General features: G+C 45.8%; 1 protein-coding gene across 1 annotated transcript; it reads left to right on the top strand.

Moving 5' to 3' along the window:
* Window positions 1-6,282: 6,282 nt before the first annotated feature.
* Window positions 6,283-6,675, top strand: RPRM (reprimo, TP53 dependent G2 arrest mediator homolog). Its single transcript, XM_054972880.1, has one exon. It carries the CDS (start codon window positions 6,298-6,300, stop codon window positions 6,625-6,627), a length of 330 nt encoding a protein of 109 aa, XP_054828855.1. The 5' UTR covers window positions 6,283-6,297; the 3' UTR covers window positions 6,628-6,675.
* The last annotated feature ends 21,093 nt before the right edge of the window (window positions 6,676-27,768 follow it).

Genomic DNA, 27,768 nt, shown 5'->3' with positions numbered 1-27,768 from the left:
CCCCAGAACCAGAATGAAGCAAAGGGACCAACATCAAGCCAGAGAATCATGTCAAAACAGCAAATTTCAACCAAACCACACTGAACAATTAAACCAGTGTCATTCACAGAAATCACGCAGACAGGAGAGCTCCTGGACAGATTGGTCACTCAGCCCCCCTCCTCCTTGCCTCACTCCCCCTCCATCATCCCCCACCCTCTTGGGGAAAAAAGTGGGAGAAGCCCAGAGAGAAACTCAGGAAGAAGCCCGCCTGAGACTGAAACAATGGTTCCCAGATAAACCCAGATTAACCCAAATTTACCCAGCGGTCTGTATCTGGGTTCCCAGATCAGATTTGGGGTTCTCTGATTTGATTCAGGAAAGCCAGATTTAGCCAGATCAGCAAAAATACTGCTTTTTTCCTGAATCCTAGAGCAGCTCACACATACCTACCTCCAACTCAAGAAGACATCCTTGAAAGCAGTGGTTCTTTAATCCAACTGGCTCTTCTGTTAGAGGCAGGCTCTGTAGGCTGGAGGAAGGCTTAAAACTTTGCTGAGTGCAGTAGTTGGATACAATCCAGAGAAATTTAAAAATAAAAAGATTTAACATGAGTGGTGATGAAGAGATTGTCACTTTTTCTACCAAATAAACCCCACTTCAGGTTAACCACTACCGGCTAGATAAAAAGGAAGGGTTGTCATATTAGAGATGTTTGTAGTGTTTGCTTCCAAATAGTGATGTAATTAGGATTTTGTGGACCTGGGGAAAGGCACATTATTGTCCCGACGCAACCCTCCTACCCTACTATACATATTCTTTCAAAACAGTGCCCACATTTAACTGTATTCGGTTTTTTTATTTGCCTCCATTATCTCCCTTCAGTTTTTTTTTCTGGTACCCACTGAAGTAATTCCAGGCATTGCATCATGGGGCATACTGGCCTTTTAATGAATCAGGAAAGTTTCCAGGGGGATGCTGCCTTGGAGGGCACTGGTAGCCAGGAGCAAACAGCCACATGGCTCCTGGGGTGGTGGGCTGGCTTTGAGGAGGATGTCATGTCATTTCCGGATGACACTCTAGGCTGCCTCATATAACCTCTATGTTCTTTACCACAGAGGGAAACTCCTACAGCAACACTATGTGGAGGTCATTTTTTCCTCTACTTCTCAATTTCTCAGGGGTGGGAAATCCTCTGTGCAGTAAATGAGTGTTAGGCTGCAGTACTGGGAGCACTGTAGGGGTCACACCATTGAACTAACTCCTGGGCTGTTTTAATCTTTCAGTCTGCCCCTCTGTTGCATAAGCTACAAAAATGTTTACAGACCAAAAGCTTTCTTCATTATCTAGTTTGTTACAGTCTGTGAAAAATAACTTATATGTATATGAGTACTGTCTAGTCACAACTAACTAATGGTGAACCAATCAAGGGGCTTTCAAGGCAAGATGAGCAGAGATGGTTTGCCATTGCCTTCCTCTGCAGAGCAACCCATCTTCTTTGGTGGTCTCCCATCCAAGCACTGGACGGGGCTGAACCTGCTTAGCTTCCGAGATCTGGCTAATTATCAGCACAATACTTTACCATATTGAAAAGGAAAGAATATCTCTTACTATTGTCATAAGCAGCCATGTCTCTCCTGCAGCTCAGACTGGTTCTTGGTAATCTGACCAGCGTCTGATGTCTTGGGTAGACCAAAGGTCTGGGTTACCAGAAAATGCTTGCATCAGTTCAGCAGACCTAGATGCTGCTCTTGGGGTCTCCGAGGCTGCCAAGATTGGATCTACAGCTTTTCCAGTGATGGGGAACAGTTGCTGCAGAGGAGAGATAAATATACCACCAGGCTGTGCTATCCCAGTGAGGGACAATGGCTACATTACACTAAAGCTGTATCCACTCTTGGATATTGTGCTACTCTTGTGCTAGAGCAATCATTTGCTGCTGGATTCTCCTGCAGATGATTCCTGTACTGTAATGAAAGCACAAGATATGTGGATGCAGTCTCATAAACCATCCAAACAGCAGCAAGCAGCAAAAGTCTGGGGTAGCCACCACACACAAGCAGCAGGTTTCCATGTCCTTGGGACAACCACCCCATTTGCTGTACGTGGTTTCCTCCAAAGATCCAAATCCTCTTTTAGGCTGATTGCTGTTAAGAGGGAAGGAAGCTTTTCATATAGGCATAGGGGGGAGCTTTTCTAAGGATTTCACTTTGGCTTAGTTTTGGTTAGGATTTTTTCTCAGTATCTTTATTCAAGGACTTCTCTGGAATGTCCCGTTCTTGGATCCAAACTGGCATGCAGCCCGCTCCTTTCTTCCCATCCTTCTTGGTCTCCTCTACACGTCCTTTTCTGCAGCCAGTATTCTGTCTCATCAGACTCTCAAGTGCCATGCAAACTAATGGCTGACGTTTGAACTTTAATGGGAAATAACATTGTCAATGTACATACTGAGTGTCATTGTGATTCCTCTGTACTCATGAAGATATACATCACACTGCACTGTACATCTCTTTTTTAAAAATTTCCTTTAAATGGGCATCAAGTTGGTCTGTTTTTGAATTTTAAATTTAGCATGTTGCTAAATGTTTTATGCTATTTCGATGCCCTGGCTGGACTTTTAATGCTGAAGTTCGAATGGGTTTCTAATAGTTTGTTACTTTTTAACAATTTTTATGCTGTTCTATGTATTTTATCATGTTTTACTTTGTAAGCTGCCTCGAGCAGGTTCTCTGGAGAGGCACACAGCAACTGTATAAAATCTGCTATATTTGACATTTCCTTAAAAAAAATGGATGTGGGGGTTGAGCTGGTGTTCAAAGATGAAAAGGAGAGCTGTGTCCTGAATATATGTTCCAGCTTTCAAACCTGAAACAAAGAATTGCATTATGAACATGTATATCAGACTTCATTGTGATATCTCAGTGTTCAAGGGATCTATCTTGTAACAAAGATACAAACAAGCATGAAAACAGAGAATGCCAAATCAACAAGTTTAATCACACAGGTTGCTTTATTCAACCAGTAATGCGACCTCTTAATTTTTACTATGCACAGTTTTGAGTTTCTAATAGTAACACAACAGCTGTTGCATTATTTAGGGATCATGCCTAACACTGAGCAAGATCCTAATATTTGTGACCCTTTCATAATGGCAAAGAGGTTTCGGAGCCACAGCAGAACCAGAAGCACAAAGCTGCCTTGTACTGAGTCAGACTACTAGTCTACAATAGTTAATATTTCCTACAGTTGCTAGCAACAGATCTTTGGGATCTCCAGTAGAGGACTTTCCCATCATCTGTTGCTTAGTTATTTTAACTGAAAGCCATGGGAATTGAACCCAGAACCTTGCGCATGCAAAGCCAGCTGCCCTGAGCCACAGCCTCCCCCCTAGTTGCAGATACCATTAACAAGAACATTTTAAAACAAATAACGTGTATTCACTAATAATGCTCACATCATCTGGTTATATTTTTTTTCCTTTTTCTTACATTTAATATCTGTTAGATGAATAATCTTGAAAAGCAAGTAGGCTTCAGGAATGAATTATTCCTTCTATCTTGTTGTATTTAAGCAAATTGTTACCCCTTCATTTATCATGTTTCTTGTAGGGAAACTTGGCACAGTGCTCTCTGGAGTTGCCTGGATGCAGATGAATAGAACAAAAGGAGACAGGTGTTGTTTCAAACACATGGGACCATCTGGCACCTGAACGTGCAATTAGCACATAGATGAGTTTAAGTAAAAGTTTAATCTCGGAAGATCTTGCTGGGTTCTCTCTCCTCACCTCTTCCCAACTGCAAAAAAACCCCTAATCAATCAACAAACAAAAAGTGTTTGCCCCCAAATCCAAAATTAGATGAAGGAAAGGTAAAGAGATCCCCCCTTACATCCTTTCATGGCTTCTTGGAACCTGTATCTTCAAATGCACATCTGTCTCTAATAAATGGCCCAAGCTGCCAAAGTTAGGGGTGCCATTCACAAGGGATGGAGGAGGGAGGCCTTGTATTCAGTCCTCCAGATGGTCAGCCCTGTTAAAGTTGACAGCACTTATCATATGTTAATGTAGACAGGTACACCTGAGGACCATCCCACCTGCAGCCTTGGTGCTAGATGTGGTGGATGTCTTCTAACTACTCACGGCTATGCATGATTCTGGCCATTTCAGAGTGCCTGTTTCTTAAATCCTAAACTCAGGTGCGATCCCCTCCCCAATTACTAATGTGTTACAAAGATTAGATTTCAGTATCTGGACCTTGTACAGTAGTCTAAAAATAATACTAAGACTATCAAACAAGTTGTTACTTCTGTTAAATGAATTTGGACAAAGGACAAAAATCAGGACATCGCATTTTCCATGGGACTCAAACCACAATATTTTTGTATCAGGAAAATGCCATTCTTGCTCCAGATAACATATTAGCTGCTCCACTGATAACAGACCTGATAGGTTTCGGTGTCAGATTTTCCACTATTTGCAGTTTAGAGTCAATTTATCTTAATGGTTTGGGATACAGCCAGGTTTTTGAAGGTATTAATATCCCTATATATAGAAAGATAAAAAGATAGTCTGAATATAATTGAGGGGATGGGATCATGAGATAAAAATCATTTGCATCCTTTAGGATAATTATAACAACTAGAGTGATTTTTTAAAAAAATGTCTCTAACGTTACCAACTTGAATAAGTCTCAAATCTCAGTGAAATTGTTGGAATCATAATTAAATTAAACATGCAAGTGCATATAAGGGAAAAGGTGTTCGGTGAGGAAGGTTTTAAGGTCAAATCGGTAGATCCTGTTCTCAGTGGGGAATTCATAGCTACTGAAGCACAAGTATCTGGATGGTGCATTATTTTAATGTAAAATATTGTGCCTGGGGTATGCAGGTAACTTACCTGAAGACATTTAAGGCTGTGTATTTATATAACTACAAATGGATTCATTATCCTGTAATGATTTCTAAAATCCTAATCACTATTATGTTGAATTGAGAATGGTAAATTCTAATCCTTGTTAAATTATTGTGAGTACAAAACCAGTGGTTGGATAATGCCAGATGGGTAGCTGTGTGGCAAAACCAAACTGGAATCTCAATGCAACCTCAACACTAATAACAACATTTATTCCAGGATATTCATGAGGTAGAACTCACTTCTTCAGATGCATGAAGTGGGTTATGTATTTATATAAAGGGCAGCAAAATTGGGGGGGGGGCACTGTGGTGCATGCAAGAAACTATTCCTTGCTCCAGGCCAACATTTTAGACTGAGTTAATTATGTATTAATTCACTCCAGAATTTAAAGTGGACTGGAAAAGACAAGACAGAAAGATGGGAAGCAAGTGAAATTCATGGTTGCCTTAACTCTGGCAGAAAAGGAAACTTTCATTAAATTCTGTATTCATCAATATCTGCTGCCTTCTCATTTCCATGCTATGTTTCTAGATAGAAAAAGATGCTAGGAAGAGAGGCCGGAGATCCAGTCAATCCAGAGTGGATGAGGGCCGCGCCCAATTTTGATCGAATGGCACTGGGGAATTAACATAGAGATTAATGATTAATCTTGATTAATTGTCCAGTCGAAGGCTGCTCTCACTGTGTCTGCTGTGGGAGGTACACATCTTCGCATCCTTTAAAAGCGGCGGCGTATCAGAGGCACAGCCGTGTTCATCAGCTGCGCAAAAAGAAACAGGACAGGCAATCAGCAGACCAAGAGTCAACGCCGGCGCGAGTCGATTTTGTTAGTCGACGGTGCCCCCGGACGCTTCACGATATTAGAGCCTCTAACTTCTGCGTCCTGCCTACCGTCTTATTCTTAAAGCCGAACTTGTGAGGATTCCGCTCCTCGCGGACAAACTCTACGGCGGATAGAAAGCTGCAGGCGGTGTTCGCGCGACCGCGCGTGTGCGCCCGCCTGCCCGCCCCCTGGAGCCACTCGGCGCGCCTCCCGCTCTTTCTTTCCGGCCGGGCTGCCGCGAAGGGGGTGGGCGCTTGTGTGCAAAAGAGCCGCCGGGAGCCACGCCGCCGCTCATTGCCTGCCAGCTGCTGCGCGCCGAGGACTCCACCTGCCCGCCTCGCCTCAGAGACGCGTCTCCGGCACAGCGCCCTCGAGGCTCTTCCCTGCTCCTCAGTCGCAGCCGGCCCGGGACGTTGGAGCCACGAGCGGGAGCTGGCCCGAGTGCGGGAGCGCCGAGCCGGACAGCGGCGCTTGCTTCCAGCCGCGGGACGCCCTCCGGCGCATGGTGGCCCGCCAGCCCAGCTCCTCCGCCCTCTGTGCGCGCCGCCCGTGCCTGCCGCCCCTTCGCCCGCCGCCTGGGGCCATGAACGCCTCGCTGGGGAACCAGACGGAGGCGGCGGGGCTCTTCCTAGCCAACAGCAGCCTCTCCCTGGAGCGGGCCTTCCGCTCGTTCACCCCGCGCTCGGTGGTGACCGACGACGGCTTCGTGGTGACCACGCCGGACGAGCGGAGCCTCTACATCATGCGGGTGGTGCAGATCGCCGTCATGTGCGTGCTCTCCCTCACCGTCGTCTTCGGCATCTTCTTCCTAGGCTGCAACCTGCTCATCAAGTCCGAAGGCATGATCAACTTCTTGGTGAAGGAGCGGCGGCCGTCCAAGGAGGTGGAGGCCGTGGTGGTGGGGCCCTACTGACCCCCGCCCGCCCGCAGCCAGGACTGGACGAAGCGGCCACTGTTGCCTTTCGGGGACCTCCCTCCTCCCGGCCATGGTAGGACACCTGGGGAGGGGAGGGGAGCCGGCCAGCCCTCCTGTCCCCCGAGAGAGACTCTGAGGGGACCTGCGAGAACGCCGACGGCTTGTGCGCGCCTTTAGGGAGGGGGCCTTGCATTCTTTCCTGGGAAAAGAACGGCGCCAGTTTCTTCCCGTGGAGGGCAGAGGAAGAGCATGGGTGGGTCGCGGAGAAGCGGGGAAAGAGAGTGGGAGTTACGCAGCCAGAAAGCCTTCTCCTTCTGTTTTGGTGTGACCTGTAAATAGCGCTGTAAATGCACCCCAACGAAACGTTCCCAACTTTGCTGTTTTGTTTAACGGGGAAAAGGGGGGAATGAGGACAGAGACATGGAGGAACGAAGTGATCCTAACAAAAATGTTGATTGTAAAGCCTCCCTCAACACATTTCCCTCTAGGATCAAATGTACCTTTGTGGTGCTTTGGGGGAGGGGAGGGTTTGCAGCTTTTCCTACAAATGCCGGTGAAGATGTGCCACTCGCAATGGTTTTCCAGCCGTCTTCTTTCTACTGCTGCTCACTCTTCAGATTGTATCCCGTTGGGTCCAGTTTGTATTTTGTACCTATCACTTCTTAAAGCTTATCCCCTGTGACGAGCCAGCGGGCTCCAGTGCTGCTCCCCTGGCTTTATAAATTACATCGGTTTACACAGCCTAAAACAAGAACAAAAAAGTGCTCTGATGGTAACTGTCTTGTTTGGGTTATTTTTTTCTTATTTAATTTGCTTTAATAAAATATAACTGAAACTTTTCTGCTGGGTTTCCTCGTAGCCCTTTCATGTTGAGAGTCACCAACCTATAATCAGCACCTGGAGAGATCTAGCAAAACATGTAATTAGCAAACTCTCTCATATGGTGCGATTGCAAAACGGCAAGGAGATGGGAAGTATTAAAAGAGTTTGAAAATGCCACAAAAGATAACAGTAGTAGGATGTCCCAGATATGGTTAAGGACACGTGATTTGCTTAAAGTTCTGATTGTGCAACCAATACCAGACAAGGATTCTCTCCCCACCCCCCCAGCATGCATCAGGCATGGATTAAAGAAGGAAAGATTTGGGAAAGATAAATCTACTGCCTTGGATATGATCGTGCTGGGAAAACGTGTGCAGCCACTAAAGCAAGAGGCAGGGTAGTGGTTTTTCTATTAATGCAATTATTTTTATACAGAACACTTGGATAAGAATGAGACATTGACTGGCCCTGTCTGGTCAGGGGTGCCTCATTCCTGCTGAGATCTTATTTATTTACTTCATTTTTACCCCACCTTTCTCCCCAGGGGGGACCCAAAGCAGCCTACATTGCTCTCCTCTCCATTTTATCTTCATAACAACCCTGTGAGGTGGGTTAGGCTGAGAGGATGTGACAGACTCACGGTCACCCAGCAACCTTCTATAGCAGAGTGGATAGTCACACCTGGATCTTCCAGAGTATAGTCTAACCACTACACCACACTGGCTCTTTAAAATTTTTGCATCCCATAGCTGCATAAAGACCAAGACAAGGAAGGTCTTTTTTCTTTAGCACACACTTCTATATGGACATGGACTTCACACAACTTGATACTGCATCATTAAAATCAGTGGCACTACTTGGATCAAGTACAACCCCTGCCTGAAGGGCAGAGAGCAGAGAAAAGACTATTTTTTACAGTCTCGTATAAAAAGGTAAAGGTAGTCCCCTGGCAAGCTCCGAGTCATTACTGACCCGGGGGGGACATTGCATCGTGACATTTTCTTGGCAGACTTTTTCCGGAGTGGTTTGCCATTGCTTTCCCCAGTCATCTACACTTTACCCCCAGGAAGGATGGAAGGCTGAGTCAACCTTGAGCTGGCTATTTGAACCCGGCTTCCGCTGGGATCGAACTCAGGTTATGAGCAGAGCTTGGACTGCAGTACTGCAGATTACCACTCTGCGCCACAGTCTCATATAGATAGAAGTAAATCTTCTGTACAATGTCAGCCTTTCTGAAAAGGGATTGTATTAAAAAGGAAAACCTTTTGAGCCCCGTTTCTTTGTTCAGCGTTTAAAATCTCCCCTACAGAATGTCAGGCAAAACACAGCCTCCTTTTAGCACCTGTAATATATAACCTCCAGTTAGTACATACATCACTAGTAAGGCTTATTGATGACCATGCAGCCAGGAGGACACTCGGAGGCAAAATGCCAGGGACCTGCATTGTCCTGGAGGCTTGGGAGCTGAGCAAGGTGCTGTTGGGGAGTAGCAGCAACACACCTTTGCTATGCAAGAGGAGTAGAGGTTAGAGTGTCAGGCTAGGATCTGGAAGACCCAGGTGCAAATCTCTGCTCCGTCACAGAATCTGGCTGGGTGATCTTGGGCCCGTCACACATTCAGCCTAATCGACATCACAGGGTATAAAAAGGAGGAGAAGAGAATGATGTAAACCACCTTGGATCCCCGTTGGGGAGGAAGGTGGGGAATAAATAAAATAGATTTGTGGGTATTCTTTTGAATGTGAGGGGCCAAAGAAAAACTGCTTGGGCCCCACGATGGCTCTCGGCACCTCAGAATAATGAGCAAGAAATGTTTTTTAACACCACCAAAACATTGTTAGGCTATTTTGCATTGCCCAGTGATGGCCTGTCAACAGCCTGGAGGGGAAAAAAATGTCCTGCCCTCTTGGCAATCCTATGTGGTGAAGGCGTGGCATTTCACAATTAGGGTATTAGGAGGAGAAAGTTAGGGAAGGAAACAGGTTGCATAGTAGGGCCAGGTGGACAAAGGATGTTTGAAAGAGGGCCAAGTTACTAAGGAAGGCAGGAATGCAACCTGTGACACAGTAGGGAGTTAAAGATCCGTGGCAGTAGGAATGCATGAATGGGGATGGACTTGAAAAATGGAAATGGAACAGTGGTCTTCTGTTCGGGGTGCATACGTGTGTGTGCATGTCTTCACAAAAACAAGTCCTGGCTGTGGAAACAACAGACAATAGGAATGGTGTGGACAGGACACAAATACAGAAGGCACTTTAGGGGTGCCTGGAGATTGGGATGCAAAACCATTACCATGATTTCATCTCTCTGTGTAGTTCTAGAAATAAAAGGGATTTTTCTTTTATGCAGCAGGTGGTGGTGCATCAAGGATAGGACCAGGAGATGGGCCGGTGGAGATGGGAAGAAGTGTTAAGTTTGTACCAGGCCTGGAAAAACTATTCTTGGGTTCTTGGTGTAGAAAAGGGGGATGGGAGGTTGTTCAAAGTGTAACAGGATCTGGGAGTTTCTGTCCATACTCCAATCCTACAATTGCTGATTAAATGCTTCAGACAGGATGAGCTACAGCAAGTCTCCTCTGCTTTCTGAGGGCCTACCTATACATTACGTTGGAGATCTGTGGTTGGTTGTTGAAAGCACATTTTAAGCCACACAAAGCAAACATGGGCAAGAGGGAGAGGAATGAGGAAGGCAGTGTTAATTCCTCCCTGTGCATCCATTTACTCGACTGAAAATACATTCTGAGTTACTTTAGCCCCAACAGAGAGCTCCCTAAAGGAATGGAGAGTTAACACTCCCCTTCCAAAGCTTCATGGCCCTGATCTATATTGCCTCCCATTTAAGGTTGCTTTGTGGCTAAATCGGACACCAGAAGGCCCATTATTAAGGACCCCCAGTGTCATGGATATTTTGGTCCTGATTATAAGGGATTTTTCTGCCCCTATCCCCTATTTGTGAACCACAAAAGAAGGAAAACATTAAGTTACATTATACCGGACTGACTGCCAAATCCCAACTTGATTCATACTTTTGGGGAATATTCTCTGACTCATACTTTAAGAGTAAGGAGGACATTACTGCTTTCTCCGACACAGCAAGAGAAAGTTCTTAAATTTAAAATGTCACTTTCAGGCAAACCTTTGAGCTTTTCGACACTGCTGGTGCTGGTTGTCTTACAGTATAAGACTTATACTATTAGAATGTAACTCTCCACCTTTTCCACCCCGTTTACAAATGCTACAGTCAATCGTTAATTTCTAAAGAGAGAGAATGCTTTATCAGTGACCTATTACTGGATGTGTTAGCACTGCCTTCCATTACTCAGTAGTGATGGAAAGACACAATGCACGCACACAGAGGAATGTTTGTCATATTTCCTGCTCTGTTTGTTGCTGGGCTTCTGTAGGGAAGGTGGAATGGCATAGCCCGATCTTGATAGATCTCAAAAGCAAAGCAGGATCGGTACTTCGATGAGAGACAAGCAAAGAAGCCCGGGACTCCCCTGCAGAGGAAAGCACTGGCAAACCACCTCTGCTCCTTGCTTGTCTTGAAAACCCCATGATGGGGGTGCCATAAGTCAGCTGTGACTTGACAGCTCACACATAAATACATTGCCAGGCTGGCTGATGGCTAAAATGAAGCCCGTGGCAAAGAAAGGAGGATCATGAGGGGAAGTAGAGAGTGAAATGAATGTTAAGGTTTACAGTTTCAGCTACATTGCATTTCCTTGAATCTAATACTCAGCCTTTGGTGAATGGGTTCAAACTGTTTTACACACACAAAAACCACCTTGACATTTAAATAATGCATTTCACAGGCAATTCTTATCCTTTCAGCAGTTCCTGTTTTCCCATATTCCAGGTATCAGTGCCGTCAAGAACAGAGTTATTCCAGTCTAAATCCATTTAAGTAATTGGGCTCAGAAGGGTATAACTCTGCTTAGGATGGCATTGCAAAAACAAGCAGCTAGACCTAGCCCTAAGCCCAGCTCATGGCCAGAGATAAAACACAAGCCTTCCAGCTTGCAGGCTTAGCTACTATACTATTCCAGTCAGAGGCAGACCAGCCATTCGACTTACCGAGAAGGTCCCATAAAGGGCTGCTGGCAACTAGGAACAAGCAGAGCCAAGCCCCAGAAGCCCCCCAGCACTGTAGGAGTTCCATCACTCTGCCCTTTCAGCAGCAACAATGATTGGTGTCAATGGCTGTCTCCTCCCACACTGCCATCAGAGCTAATGCATAAGCCAGCAATGCTGTCTGGGTCTGAGCTGAGTGGCCCCAGCAGTGGTGGCTTACAGCACCATAAGGGCAGCTCAGCTCAGCTTCTTCCTGGGCCATTGATCTTGATCCACAAAAGTTCACATTTGTTGCTAATAAAAGTAGATGACACAAAGGCACCAAGAAGGAGTTCTTTTAAAATGGGGCTGTGGCTCAGTCGTCAGGTATCTGCTGGCCCGTAGAAGGTCCCAGGTTCAAACTGTGGCATCAACAGGATCAGGTACGAGGTGATGTGAAAGATCTCTGCTTGAGAAGATCCTGGAGAGTCACTGCAGTCTGAGTGGACGGTACAGGCCATCACAGACCAAAGGCAGCTTCATGTGTGTTCCTGAGTGCACGTAATCACTGCCTAGCAACTACACCCCACTAGCTAGTCTAAAGTGATGCACAAAGAGAGAAAAAGTACTTCCATTGACTCTTTAAGAGCTGTGGCTGGAAAAGCTGATGTGCTGAACCCTAGAGTGAGAAGACCATGTCAAAGACTGCTTTTAAAGACCAAGGTTGCATACAGATGTACTTTCATTGAGCCCACTTTGCATCTGCACTCACACCTTTTTAGACAGATGTACAAAGTTCCAAAGTGAAGTAAGCTTGGGGCAACTGAGTCTTCTTGCTTCAAAGAGAAGCCAGTTTTGTAGACTCTAATTGGTTAGCCTTTGAGACCATCACAATACCATCCCCTTCCCATTTTCCACTCTAGGGGCAATCAGGACACCTCTTCCCGATCAACCCTTGCCTGGACTGTACAAAAAAAAAAAGAGGCTAAAATCAGGATCACTTTTTAAAAGGCAAGGCAAATAAATAGCTAAATGGGTTCTGAAAAAATGCTTGTTTTAAGAAATCAAAAGCCTGCTGGAAACATGGAGGAGAGAAGAATCACACTAAAGTCAGAGACAGGCACTGTGCTTGCCCTGAAGTAGGAAAACGCTTCTCATCCGGGAGGTAGTCTGTGTGCTGCCTAAAGGGATACAGATAAGAACAGAATTCCGTTTTTCTTTCAAAGCAGCATGCCTGACCACCTGATGGCTCCTGATCAGAGACGAGCATTGTTGCTTCTAGACTGTCAGCAACTGCATATGGGGCTGTCACACAATGGAAAGGATTAATGTAGCATACTTACACGGTAAGCATTGTTTAATCAGCTAAGCAGCACATGATGCCTCACCCTTGATACACGGGAGGATATTTAACAAAGGCAAGATTTGGGGTAGCTATATTACAAGAAGAGAATAATTTGTTATCTGAGGAAATTGGTTGAGATGGATGTACAAGTCACATCTGATGCTGAATGTAGAACCAAAGCAAAAATGTTGAAAAGCATTAAACTCGGATTGGGGAGACTTGTGTTCAGCACCCTGTGCGGGGAGGCCTGGACCAGTCGCTCTTTCAGGGATGTCAGGAGGGTAAGAGAAGGAGAACGGGACAACGTTTTATGTCCCCCTGTGCTCTTTAGAAGAAAGGCAGGATGAAAATGTAATTAGTAATAATGAATAATACGTAATCTGCACTGCACCAGTGAAGTATCTGATTTCTAAACCCACAGTTTTAACCTGTGATCAATAAAACCCCTCACACAGAAAAGTAATTGTGCAAACACAAAGAACCCATGGCTGCCACAAGCATCCGTGGGTTTCTACTTCGGGTTTACCAACTGTCCTAAATAAAGATTTCTTCTCCCCGTAAGTCCAAACTCAATAATCAGCCAAACTGAAAAATTTAACAAAATATGTGGAAAGAATTAGGAAATATTTACCTCTCTAGGCTAGGTCAGGAACAATTGTTTCAAAAATGGTGTGCATAGCCAAAGCAGAGAATTCAAAAGCATCCACCATTCCCACCCCATATAGACACACACGCTATAAAAGGGCAGGGGGAAGATGATGCACTAATAGAGAACCGTCTGATCAGCACCACATGAATAGAAATTACATCAGCCAATGAAGATATCCCACACATACTCTGCAGCAATACAGGAGACAGGTATGCTAAATACTCACGGCACAACATAACATATAATAACAACCAGCAATCCTTTCTTCTCCCCAGTCCCCACACACCCCGTCTATCTCCTCGGTCAAAGTGTACGGTAGATATTTCATAATTCTTTTCACTTATTTTATTACATTTTTCAGTTTGGCTGATTATTGAATTTGGGCTTATTGGGGATTACTTTTTAGGTCTATTCCAGGCTCCTGGGCAATTGCAAAAATTACCATTTCTATTAGAGTCCCCATTTTAGACATATATTTTCTCTTAATGGAACACTGGAATTTACCCATTCCATGATTATATACAACTTTTTTTGAGTAATTTAATTTTTAAAAATTAGAATAAGCTTCAAATTTAAATATATGTTTATTCTTTTGTATATCCTATTGTTGCCAGCTCCAAGTTGGGAAATTCCTGGTGATTTAGGAGCCTGGGGAGGGCAGGGTTTGGGGAGGGTATAATGCCATAGAGTCCACCTTCCAAGCAGACGTTTTCTCCATGCGAACTGATCTCTGTCGTCTGGAGATCTGTTGTAATTCTCCAAACCTCACCTGGAGGTTGGTAATCCTAATACAATAATTATAAAAATGTTTCTCCTCTTTTCAGATCCATTCTATGCTTGGGCAGGTACACTGTATCTTAGCAATATATTAATACTGTGTATTAAATAAATTAAGACCACTGAGGAAGCCTTGTGGCTGAAACACATTTGGTTATATGTATATGATGATATAATAGTATCTGGTTATTTGAAAGCTGTTTGTATATATATGACATTCTTAAACGCATGTGTGTACTTTTTGTTCAACAATTCTATTACACAATTTTATTGCTTGTCATTTGATTAAATATTTTTGAACTGGGTATTTACTTTTTAAATTGTCTTTAGTATTCACTTTATTTTGATATTTTTCAGCTTTTTTTGTGCTCCCCCTTTTGGGCTTGGTTCCCTCTCTTTTTTCCTTGTTACTTTCTGCACGCAAGCAGATGTTCCAAATGTGAGCCCCTCCAGACATGATTGACTGCTCCTCCATACACTCATCACAGATCAAGGGTAGTTGCCATGGCTTCATACAGCCCTTCCCTCATCATAGAGAAAGCAGGCTTCTAGTGCTGCCACGCATGCCCACCATGCTTGGGGCTCAGGCCACCCACTCATGATGAGGGCCACTTATGCCTGCCGAATAAGCGGTTTGGGCAGCCAGCTTTGTGGCTATTGCCACTTGCACCTGTCCCTGGCTCTGCAGTGGCAGTCACTTGTGCCTACCCCATCTGGGGCTAGGGCAGCCCACTTTTGGCAGCAGTGGCAGCCCCTGCCCACTTCGCGTGGGGCTTGAGCTGCCCTTGCTTGGTTGCAGCAGGCTGTGGGGAGGCTGTGATTCTGGATTTATGCCAAGGGCCCCAGAATTACTAAGGTTGCCCCTGCCCCACATGGAAACTAGATATCAATGAGAAAACTGTTAGCCTAGTCTTTCCCTTTCCATTAAGTGAACCCCCTCTTTGCAGTGCTATGACTGAACACAGGCATTTACTGATTCAGACTTGGGTTTCTTTTCATGTGTCCCATTCACCCATAAACTCTGTGCGTGAGAGAGAAAGAGAGCATATGTTAGTAAATTGTACTCTAAAGAAGCCACCCTCTTCTCCTGTGCCTTTCCAGTCCATTGCTCTAGTCACTTTACTCCATTTCCAAGTCACTTCCAAATCCAGAACTAGGAAGGTGGTGGGGGGGTTGGCTGAAGAAATCAACTGCAAGTCACAGTAAGGATGAAGGTTTTCGCATCTTTCTCCTATACACTCTTTTCCCCAGAAACTCCCATTTCCCGTTTAGTATATGAATGATGTGATGTGTACATGTGAATGATGGCTTTGTCCCTTTTGATGTGTCCCTGAAAACAAAGGCACAGTTTTAAAGAATTTCTGTTTCATTTGACCAGTTGTTTACCATTCACAGCACAAAGTAGGGTAGAGTTCAAAGCTAAAATTTAACGGAGAGCGGGATATGTGAATCTGAGAGTATTTCTTGAAAATGAATCCTTCTGCTGTGAAATATAATTAGGCAAAATGTAGTATCTCAGTTTGGCGGAAAGCACAAAGGACAGGAGGCCCTTTCGTGCAGATGAGCGGCTAATGCATTCGTTCCTCAAGCATGGCATCTTTGCCCAATTCCTGCGAGGGAATCGTGCTGTGGAATGTGCTGTGAGATTTAAGCTGTGTAAAATAGACATCTTTGAATTATGATACTAGCAAAAAGTACAACCCAAAGCTTCAGAACTCTTCCCCCCCGCTTAACTTTTTTGTAGCTGGGGAAGCAATAACATTCTCAAAAAGTGATAATTCTTCTATGCAGAGAGTTCAATCGTTTTGAACCATTATTAGTCACTAGCTGTTTTGAAGCCTCTTGTACACACAGGGATGCCAGCCAATAGGCTTGATTTGCAAAAGGTACACACTGTATTTATGGAATATCTGGTATTTGGCCTCATTAAACTGTCTTTCTGAGACATAACAAACTGCTGAACAGTAATGTATTATCAGCGAACCTACAACATTCTCCAGTGTGAGAGCAGTGGCAAAACAACCGTCTTCTTGTAACAAAATACTTCAAAAATGGATGATTTAAAGGCCAGCAGAGTAATGCAAAAATCACAGGCCCGGAAAGATTGGAAAGCAAAAAAGCCATTCCTCTTCCTTTTCTGTGCATACATGGCCTGGCCACAGATCCCAACTCACTTGTATATTGATTCTGCACGCTCAAGAAGCTCAAGCAAACCGTAGCATGCCATGTGTGGTGCTATGTGCCCTGAATAATGGAGCGGCCGAACCCAAACTCATGGCACTTGGAGTAATGTCAGCATCCACATAGTTCCGACTTAATAAGGTACTATGATGGAAAGATCGAGCAAAGACTTCACCATCTTTTGGGATGGTCTTGTTTGGTTCCAAAGAGAGGGTGGAAAGGGAACAATGCTTCAGTTCTCATTTAGATATATCTCCTTTGGCAGTTTGGTCTACATTAAAATTACAGCTATCTCCAAATTGCTTTCCATCAATGTCCGAGATTTATAATGAAGACACAGCCCCAGAACTGGTATATAAGGGGATATTAATAACTGGATAAGATTTGATTTGTGTTCTCTAGATGAATCACTGTATAATGATCAAGTTTTATCTTTTGAACAAGTGACTGAGGTTATGGAGAGGTTGGACTACTGTTATTTCAATACTTGTAGATAAGACATATTGTAATGGAATTATTAAAAAAATATTAACTTCAGAGAGGTTTTAGTTTGAATTGCTGATGGAAGGTAACATTATAAAAGGTCTGATAGGTAATTCCATTAAACTTTATGTAAACATCTCTCAGATCTTAAAGAAGAAACGTCCAGTTTCCAAAGAAAACGGGACAAGGTTTTGGGAGTAGAGGCGAGCATGGACTGGAAAAAAATCCACAGACCATCGGACCATGGTCTGTCACATTTCACAGACCACAAACTTTTCATGGACCTGCCCTGGTTTGTGTATCAGTCTGTCGGTCCGTGGTCTGTCACTTTTAGGGTCCCTAGAACCACCCTCTTCACACTCAGAGATGCCAAACTCGCAGCTAGTCTTCAGCAGGCTCACCTCCAGCCACCCTCCAAGTTTGGACATCTGAGTTACAGTCCCCCAAAACTGCCACCCCCAGAAAACCTCCAGTTGATAGGAGGGAAGGAGGGATGGAGCTGGAGAATCTTCCTCTGAGAATGGAATGATGGCCCCCAGAATGGAATAACAGTTCCCAGAAGCAAAAAAAAACCTGCTCTGCAGCCGGAATGGGGAGGAAGAGAAGTACTCTTTGAGGGGACAGTCAAGGAGATGTTTTTGGGGAGACAGGAGGAATATTCTTTTAAAGGACATGAGGACAGAGACAATCTATGAGAGAAGGTTAAATTTGGGGAGAGGGAGTGGATGTTTTTTGGGGAGACAGGAATATCCCTGTACAGGACAGTACAGAGGCAATCCATGAGGGGAAGGAGAGTCCCCTTGGGGGAATAGAAATCTCCCCATCGGGCTGGCCGAAGGGAGGCTGGACGCGCCGACTGTGGGAAGGAGAACAATCATCATGAAAAGGCGGACCTGGGCATGGGGAGACTAAAAGACAGAAGAACTCTTGCGGGGGCAAACATCTTGAGAGGACAGATGTGGAAAGGAGGATGAAAGTGAGGATTTTGTGGGGGACAGACCAAAATTGAGAGGAGGCAGATGTGGACAGCCAGGCATTAGCAGGTCTCTATTGCACGTTGGGACTGCATTCCGTAATGAGGAGCTCCACCAATGGAGGAGGCTGGACCTCTGCGAGGAGGTACGGAGGCTGCACTGGGGGGGGGGCTGTCTCTAGGAGCAACAGGCCCTTAGACTTTCAAGAGGGGAAGCAAGCTGTGCATTGTAAACAGATAAACAAAAGTGCAGTTCAGTTCACCCTTCCCATCCCAACCTTGCAAGGTCCTTGGTTGTGACCTTGACAGTCAACTGTGCAGGGGCGATGGGCTCCTGGGGCAGGGGTAGCCCACCACACCTCCCCCACAGCTGGGGAGGTGGCCACCTGGAGTAGATGGGTTTTTTGGACAGTGGTTGCCCCTTTTTCATGTAACTGGGAAGTGGTCAATTGCTGCCTGCCTCCCTTACTTCCCCTGTGGGCCATGGGCTCCAGTCATGGGGGCGGCCACCAGGGTGAGGTGGGTTTTGTCAGTGGCTGCCCCCTTTTTGAGGGCCCAGGAGGCAGTCAGGGTCTCACCACTCTTCCTTCCTCCGAGGGTGACGGGCTCCTGTAGTGGGGAATGGGGTGCCCCCCCAACACCTCCCTTGTGACTGGAGGCCGCTGCTGCATTGGAGAGGTGGGTTTTATCAGTGGCCACCCTCTCTCCGCAGGCTTAGGAGGCTTCAGGGGCCTGCTGCTCTTCCTTCCACCAGGAGTGATGATCTCCTGTAGCAGGGGGAGGAGTGGCCCCCAACACTCCCCTTATGACTGGGGGGGGTGGCCGCTGCATTGGAGAGGTGGTGTTCATTGGTGGCTGCCTCCTCCTTGTGGGCCCAAGAGGCTTCAGGGGCCCGCCACTCTTCCTTCCCCAGAGGCAACGTGCTCCTTTAGCAGGGGATGGGGTAACCCCAACACCCCCCTTTGTGACTGGGAGGGTGGCCACCACTTTGGTGAGGTGGGATTTGTCAGTGGCTGCCCCCTCCTTGCAGGCCTGGGAGGCGTTCAGTGGCCCACCGCCCTTCTTCTCCCAGGGGTGATGGGTTCCTGTAGCGGGGTTGGGAGCGTCCTGCAACACCCCCCTTTGTCACTGGGGGTGGCCACTATGTTGGTGAGGTGTCTTTTGTCAGTAGCCACCCCCTCCTCAAGGGCCCAGGAGGTGTTCAGAGGCCTGCCGCCCTTCCTTCCCCTGGGGATGACAGGCTCCAGTAGCGAGGGGTGGGGTGGCCCCCAATACCTCCCTTGTGACTGGGGGGCCATCACACCGCATTGTTGAGGTGGGATTCGTCAGTGGCCATCTCCTTCTCACAGACCTGAGAGGCTTCAGGGACCTGCCGCCCTTCTTTCCCTCTGGGGCAATGGGCTCCTGTAGCGAGAGGTGGGGTGGCCCCCAACATCCCCCTTGTGAATGAGGGGTGGCCACACCAGTTGTTGAGGTGGGTTTCATCAGTGACCACTCCTTCCTCGCAAGCCTGGGAGGTGCTTTCCCCATGCCTGGGGGAAGGAGACTTAGGCTCCTCTATTTGGATGGTCACCAACATTAGACATCTTGGCGACACGGTAGCCGTGAGGGAACGGAACGTCTGCCTTTGGAGGGCGCCTTCCCCATGCCTGGGGGAAGGAGACTTGTGCTTCTCTATTCAAGAGGGCCCTTCCCTGCGCCTGGGGGAAGGAGACTTGTGCTCCTCTATTTGAGTAGACCCTTCTCCACACCTGGGAGAAGGATAGTTGGGCATGGTCACCAACGAAACCCACCTTGGCAAACATGGTGTCCACGAGGGAATGAAATGTCTGCCTTCCTCACACCCGAGGGAAGGAGACTTGTGCTTCCCTATTCAAAAGGACACCTTCCCACACATGGGGGAAGGAGACTGGGGGAAAGAGACTGCCCCCCCCCATTCTAGAGGACACCTCCCCATGCCTGGAGGAAGGAGACTGGGGCTCCTGTATTCAAAAGGAACCTTTCCTCACGCTTGGGGGAAGGAAGCTAGGGCTCCCCTATTCAAAAGGAGCCCTCCCCATGCCTGGGGAAAGGAGGCTAGGGCTCTTGTATTCAGAAGGAAACTTTCCCCATGCCTGGAGGAAGGCAACTTGGGCTCCGCCATTCAAGAGGACCCTTTCCAACGCCTGGGGGAAGGATAGTTCAGAGGTCGCCAACAAAAAACACCTCGTCAACATGGCGGTGGATGCCTTCCCCACTGGCAGGGAAGGTGGTTAAAAGGCCCCTTGGGGGAGGGTTGTTACATCAATGAAAGTCCAGCTCTCACCAACCCACAACACTTCCCTCCCCTGGGGGTGATGGGCTCCTGTAGTGGGGGTTAGCCCCCAACAACCCCTTGTGATGAGGGTGACCACTGCATTGGTGAGGTGGGTTTTGACTGTGCCCATCCCCTCCTCGTGGGCCTGGGAGGATGCCTTCCCTATGCCTGAGGGAAGGAAACTTGGGGTCCCCCATATGGAGGGTGCCTTCCCCACACCTAGGGGAAGGCTATTCGGAATCCCTCACGGGATGTCTGCAACAGCTGCAGTGCATGCAGCATAAATGGACGTGGGACATATCAGGTGTGGGATTCCTTGAGAATACAGTAGGGTTGTACCCGAAGATAGTTCAGCAACAAGAACCCACCTCACCAACAGGGTGACCAACCTGGAAGTCTTCTCCCGGAGGACCCAAGGGAAATGCTGAAATTCCTCTTGCTTTGCAAGCTCCACTGTAGCAGACCTCTAGAACCCATCTCCACAATGGGGTGGACTCAACTGCCTGCGACGGACAAGAATGGACCCCATCCCCACCTTAGGGGAAGGCGATTCCTCCGGTGGAAGCATGGGCTCCAGTTCTGGGGGTGGCTGCCTGGCTGAGGGGCATGTTGATGGTATCCACTCCCCTCCTCATGGACTAGTTGACCGTCTCCCTTCCTTCCCCTCTGGGGCCACGGGCTCTGGGTGTGGTGGGTTTACAACCCAAACAGAGAGGAAACACCAAGATACTTGTCCTCTTTCTGTCATTGGCAGAGAGACTGTGGAGTGGTCAGAGCAAGGTTCTTGACAAGCAACTGCCTCTGAAACTTGTCCACTTAGCTGTCAGTGGGATGTGGTCATGGACGATGGGTATTGTTGGTGTAGGGGACGAGAGGACCCGGAGACAAAGGACCTGGAATTGCCACAACATTCCAAAGAACCCACCTCACCAATGCGGTTGCTTCGATGGAAAAGAAGGAAACAAATGCCTTCCCGACCTTTGGGGAGGGTGAATCGTAGTTCCCTTTTGTGGTTCGGGAGGGGGCCTCCACCCCTAGGTAATGTGAAATTGATCAACCCCTCCCCCCCAATTTCCACAAAAATCAGTATTCTATTTTTCTGGTAGGGTTGTTACCTGAATTGGTCTCCTTGCAATTAAGAGAATTTGTGGGGGAAATAGCAAGCAAGGAAGACTTTCATTGATGTAATGACCCTCCCCCCGAGGGGCCTTTTAAACCGCCTTCCCTGACAGGGGGGAAGGCATCCACCGCCACGTTAGAGGTCAGTAACTGCGGAATCTTTTCCATCAATTTTTACGGGGCCCCTTCCCAAAATAGCAAACGAGGCTGGTGCTTAAATTCAAATTCAAAGAGCAAATTTTTATTAAAAGGGAAAAATACATGCACATACACACAGGCTGGGTAAAAATGGTTACACGCCCACAGAGTCCTAGGAAGCTAGTCAGAAGTTGGAATATAGTGAGGGGAACAAGTATATCTACCCATCCTGAACAGTAGTCCAGTCTGTGGGAGAAGAGAGTAGCTTCAAACGCCAGCGTTCTTGGCCAGGAGAGCAAGAGGCTCAGGGCAAACCTCAAGGGCACAGCACTTTGGATCCAGTAAGTGTGTACAATTTGAATGGGGCTCAGGCACTACTTTTATAGGGTAAAACGTGCTCTGAGGTGGGATAGCCCACCTAGCTGCTAGAACAAAGACTCCAATGGTCAGTTCCTGGGAGTAACAAAAGGTTTGATTACCTTGATTGGTAGCTGCCAGGGCGTATGAAAGAGAATGCAGAATTTGTTCTAGCACTGCACAAAGGGGCAGTTTGCTAATGAAGCCCACCAGAGCTAAGTTGATGAATTTAGTTGGGGAATGTACCTTCCCAGGAGTGAAGTATAAATACTTATGAATGCCATTTGATTAGCTCCTCAGTCAAGGACAGGAGATCTCATCACGGAAGGAGGGAAAGGAATGTGTTAAGTGGGAATGACTCTGCGAAACCTTTGTTGCGCTGCCCTCCTCCCGGAGCTGGAGGTATGGTAAATCCAATCACCACTGATCACCCCACATTCCTACGAGGCATTCCATTCATGCCTGGGTCTCCCAGGCAGGACTCAGCAACTATTAGCTGGAATTCCCCTGGCTGCAATACAAACTGCCATTTTAAATCCAGGGGCCTTGGGATTTTATATCACAGGTGGCCATGCTAAATGGCCATTAAAGATGGCGGAGGCTGGGCCAACTGCTTACAGGGTGTCTGCGAGGGAGGCCTTCATTAAGGCACGTAAATTCTTCCAGGGGTGTGGTTAAGCACCTGAGTAAACGGTAGGTGGGGCCAACTCGACCAGCAGCAGCCAGAAAGCTCCACAGCAATGTGTTGGACACGAGGGGATCCTGGAAGCAGAATGAAATGTTTGCACCGCATGAGGAAGTCTGTGAAATCCAAATAAAAATTCAAATATTATAGGGAAAACCAAGCAAGCTGCACAAAACACTGAAGAAAGCCAGACTGCAATGGTGGCCGTTTTCACACTATCTATAAATCATATGAGACTCACGGAAGGCTGCCGGCTTTCTCCCACGATTTTTGACGCCATCTGTTTACAAAACGCCACAAACAGTGATTTACGGTGTTTTGTAATCAGGTGGTGTTAAAAATCGCGCTAGAAAGCGGCAGCCTTCCATGAATCTCGCGCGATTTATAGACAGTGTGAAAACGGCTGGTATTGACAGATGTGTATAACAGAACAATCCTCATGCTGCTGTATTTTGAAGTAACTACCACTGTATTCCATAGTCTGTAGGACTGCGGCCTGATCCTACACATGTTTACTCAGAAGTAAGTTGTACTGAGCTCAACAGGATTAATTTCCAAGCAATTGTGCTCAGGATTGCAAGCAGTATCTTATTAATTGATAAGCGACTCTGGTTGAAGTCTGAAGCTCTTCAAGACTGCAATTCAGGATTGACTTCATAGGACACCAAACTTAGGCCATGGTATGTTTTTCGTCCCCATTTTCTGTTGCTAATTAGAGACATGGTAACAGTGATAGGGGAGCAGTATGAGCCCTGACTCTGAGCATAAAAACCCAGAAAGTTTGAGCCCAGAGCCAGGCAGGAGTCCTGAGAGGGGGAGTTAATAGCCATAGCCCACCACATGAACACCTCCCCAGGTGGGAGAGGTGCACAAAATAGGAATTAAAAAAACAAAACAAAACAAAAAGAAGAACATGAGAAATAAGTCAGGAACCCAACGAGCTTTTGGTTAGCGGTTTTGAAAGCAGTTTAAAATTGCTTTTAAAAAAGCGGTTAACCTATTACAGAAGGGGTATCCACTCTGAATCCAGTACATTTTGGAAATAAAGATAGCACTTTTTATGATATATTGGAACAGCAAATATTGAGGTTGTTAATACTGATGTGGTTTTTTTGGTGCTTCTGTCTGGACATTTTCCTCCCTTTGTTAGGATAGAAGCTTATTGTGACAGGAGTAGAGGGGCCACAGAGGGAACAGCAGCCCCGCCCTCCCCAGCCTTCCTCTTTTGACTTTCATTCCACCCACCCCAACCAGGTTTTTGAGGGGTTGCCTTTACTTAAGAAGGGCCAGGTTATCCCCACTTCCCCCTTCAATTCCTATGTCGGAGCCCCTTTTATTGTAACAGGGAGCTGCCTGTATCAACTGCTGTGCGTAGGAAATTTAGTTAAGCTACTTTATGAAAAGGCAAAATATCTGCATAGTATCAGATCATTTACTGTCTCCATTATCACCCACTGAGTAGATCCTGCCAAACTGGAGAAAGAGCATCCTTTAGAAAAGGTTTTAAACAGTTTAGAAACTGTTTAAGAATTCAGGGCAAACAGTTGCTTATCTGATAATCTGTCTGAAAACTCAGCAGCACATACCTTTCTTCTCCTTGCAGTCTTGCTGCTTTTATGTCAACAGTGAAGCTGCGTACAAGATGGGGTCAGGCTCCCATCTTTTCATCTCTCCCCATCTGTGTGGCTTGGAACATCTGGGGAAGCCTGAAAAACAAAAGAAGAAAGTGGAAAATAGATCCAGAAGGAACATTTCAGAATGGAAAATTGTAGGCAGATCATTTAAATCAATTCAAAACCTCAGTTGTGGAATATTTATTTATTTCTATATTTATACCCAGTTTCCTCCCCTAGTGGGGCCCCAAATTGGCTTATGACATCATTCTGTTTGCCTCCATTTTATAGTCACAACAACAGCCTTGTGAGGTAGATTAGGCTAAGAGCGCGCGAATGGCCTAAGGTCACTCAATGACCTTCCATGGCAGACCTGGGACTCAAGTCTGGCTCTCCCAGATTCGAGTTCAACACTAATCACTACACCGTACTGGCTCTCCAATAATAATGCCCTTTGTTAGGACCAAGATAAATGTCACAAATCAGTGAGAATGCTTTCAAGTTACCCAGAACTCTTCTTCAGGCTAGATACTGAAAACAAAATGGGAGGGGGGAGTTGGAGATTACAGGAATGCTTCTGGGTCTGCAGATTGCAGCAATCTTCACATGAAGTCTTATGCAGACATGCACTGTCATTAATCCTGTCTGGCTGCAAAGTTACGCTGAAAGCTGCTAGAATCAATGGCTTGCTCTCCCTTTGAAAATATAAGAAGCTGAGAGCCAAAACACACGAGAAGAAATACCTAGGTTCAGCACGTGTTCTCTTACCTCAAGGTTTGCCGGGATCTGTAGGCGTCCTGGAAGCTTAAAGTTTAGCATTTACAGAGCAGCAGGAAGGGAAATGCAGATGCCTGTATTTCCCTTCCCCTTCCTGCTGCTCTGTAAATGCTACACTTGTTCTCTTACCTCAAGGTTTGTTGGGAAGTGTAGGTGTCTTGGCAGCTTAAAGTTTAGCATTTACAGAGCAGCAGGAAGGGGAAGGGAAATACAGGCGCCTGTATTTCCCTTCCTGCTGCTCTGTAAATGCTAAACTTTAAGCTTCCAGGATGCCTACAGATCCCGGCAAACCTTGAGGTAAGAGAACACGTGCTGAACCTAGGTATTTCTTCTCGTGTGTTTTGGCTCTGAGTATAATGAGACACACCAGATTTACTACTGGCTTTTATACTTTAAAAGGAAGAACGACCTCTGCTTCTTGATTCCAGCCATCTGATACCCCTTTTCATTGTTTTTACACTTGGAATGGCATACAGCTCCATAACTCTTTCTGTGCCCTTACTACAGAAAGAGACCATGCCCAACACTTGCTCTCTCTCCCAGCTCCTCCCCACCCTCAATTGTCTAACATCCAGCCTGATAAAGACAACTCCAACACTTACACATAAACTGGTGATATTTTGGTTGGCCTAATATAAAATGTATTACACAACTGGGGTTTTTGGATTTGGTGAGTACCTAACATCTACAATATCTAGCACTTTGCTCATACATCTGATTTCCAGGACATGATACAATAGATGATCAAAAGTGGGAAGATGTGTGTGTCTATATAACGTTAAATGTCCCATTTCTCTCAATGATGAAAAGTTACAAGAGCAGCATTTTCCTGGGCTAACTGCCTCTGCTGGAGAGAAAAGCAAGATTCGTGACATTGTGTAACCTTTTTTTGTTCAAGGAACAACATCAAATAAATAGATGTATCTAATTTGAGAACTGAGAGAGTTCATTTCTATGACAGTGTGATCCCACCTTGTGACGCTTGCATTTATAAAAATAACAATGAACAAACTTGGAAAAGAAAACATCTTATTTGGAACAATAAAACAATAAAGCATATGCAACAATCATGTAACAAAACAGGCCTGTTTTGCTCAAGCAGACCCAGGTCTCAGTCTTTCTGACTTCTGTCTGGTCAGTCCCTTGAAATGCAGCAACTTGTAGCTGTGCTCTGCGTTGGGATGTCTTCTGTTCTTCACAGGAGTTTCTAGAACATTAATAGAGAGTTCATAGAAAGGGGCGCTTCTGAGGAGAGAGTGCTTCTCCCTGCAGTTTCAGGCCCTCCAGCCTCTCAGGGAAAATTGGGCCTTTTTTTCCTTATAAGGAATACCCCAACACTTTATCTCCCTCTAGTGGACAAGGGTTACAATTGCGCAGTGGAGAACTGGGTCTGGTCAGTGGCTGGAGGGAAGATCTCTAAGGAACCTTATGTAGGTCATGTATTCCATGGAAGACAATGGGATCTAAATGGAAATTAGATTAAATTGGATTAGAATTCTTCAGTTTTTCCCTTTCACATGAATGGATTTCTCTGAATAAAAGACAACTCAATCACAGGAAGGACCCTACAATGCTTTGAGGTCTCATTTTTGTTATAGATGTTTTTGTTTTAATTCTAATTTTGCTATTTATATTCAATATTTATATTCAAGCACTTTTAGAGAATACAGATAATAACAAATAAACACACACACACATAGGGCTGGATCCTATGACTACCATCCACCAAGTCTTCCTTCAGCACAGAAAGACTTCCTTCAACAAGGAAAGATTTTCCTTCACCGGAGGAAGCCCTTCTCCATAAGAACCCCCCCCCCCACACACACACACCAATCTCCCCTGTTGGATGCTTTTCTCCCTACATAGAGAGCTTAGCAGAAGAGAGTTATGGGATCCAGCTTAGCAGAAGTGAGTCATAGCCCACATGGTTGGAGTTTTCCACTCTGCTCAGCTACAGGTGGAGACTTCCTCTGGAGTAAGGACCTTTCCTCTAATGAAGAACCTTTTCTTGGCCTCTGCCCAGTTATTAAGTTATGGCTCTTCTGATAACTGAATGAATGCTTGATGCATCTCAACAGACTATTTGCTGCCATTTCCACTAACCACATTAATTCACCCACATTAATTACATTCCTGTTTTCTTTGCTGTCCAATGACTGATAGCAAAAGAAAAGACCATCCTGTCAATCCAGCTTTCTTCCACTTTGCTCTAAAGATAAGTTTTCTGGGACAGGGAGGAAGGGAAGCTTTTCATGCAAATAGTCCACTCCTATAATGCAACATCAGAGCTGCAATTTCACAATGTGCTAGGTTTGGTTTTCCACTTAATCCACTTAATCTTTTGTGATTGTTGGTCCCTGGCATATTCATCACAACCAGTTCTTAGGGGTTTTTTTTACTAGTGCTTTCTTGACTTGTCTAGTCCAAAAGCCTTCTATAATAATAACAACAACATTTGATTTATACTACCCTTCAGGACAACTTAACACCCACTCAGAGTGGTTTATAAAGTGAGTTATCATTATTATTCTCAAAACAATCACCTTGTGAGGTGGGTAGAGCTGAGAAAGCTTTGAGAAGCTGTGACTGACCCAAGATCACCCAGCTAGCTTCAAGCAGAGGAGTGGAGAATCAAACCTGGTTCTCCAGATTAGAGTCCTGCCGCTCTTAAACACTACACCAAACTGGCTATATAAAAAAAAAACTTCACAAATATAAGCAAGGATCTATATTTTACCACAACTCCAGACCCGTCTTCAATTCTCTGTCTTTACTTCCATAGCACCAGCTTTCCTTCCATACATGAATGGGAGGAGTTATATTATTTTCTATATTTTTTTCCAGTTTTAGGGGAACAATTTTTAAATGTAA

Source organism: Eublepharis macularius, chromosome 2 (assembly GCF_028583425.1).
Source record: "Eublepharis macularius isolate TG4126 chromosome 2, MPM_Emac_v1.0, whole genome shotgun sequence".
NCBI classification, from domain to species: domain Eukaryota; kingdom Metazoa; phylum Chordata; class Lepidosauria; order Squamata; family Eublepharidae; genus Eublepharis; species Eublepharis macularius.
Note: the sequence above shows the minus strand (reverse complement) of the source record. Positions and strands in the feature narration are given on the sequence as shown.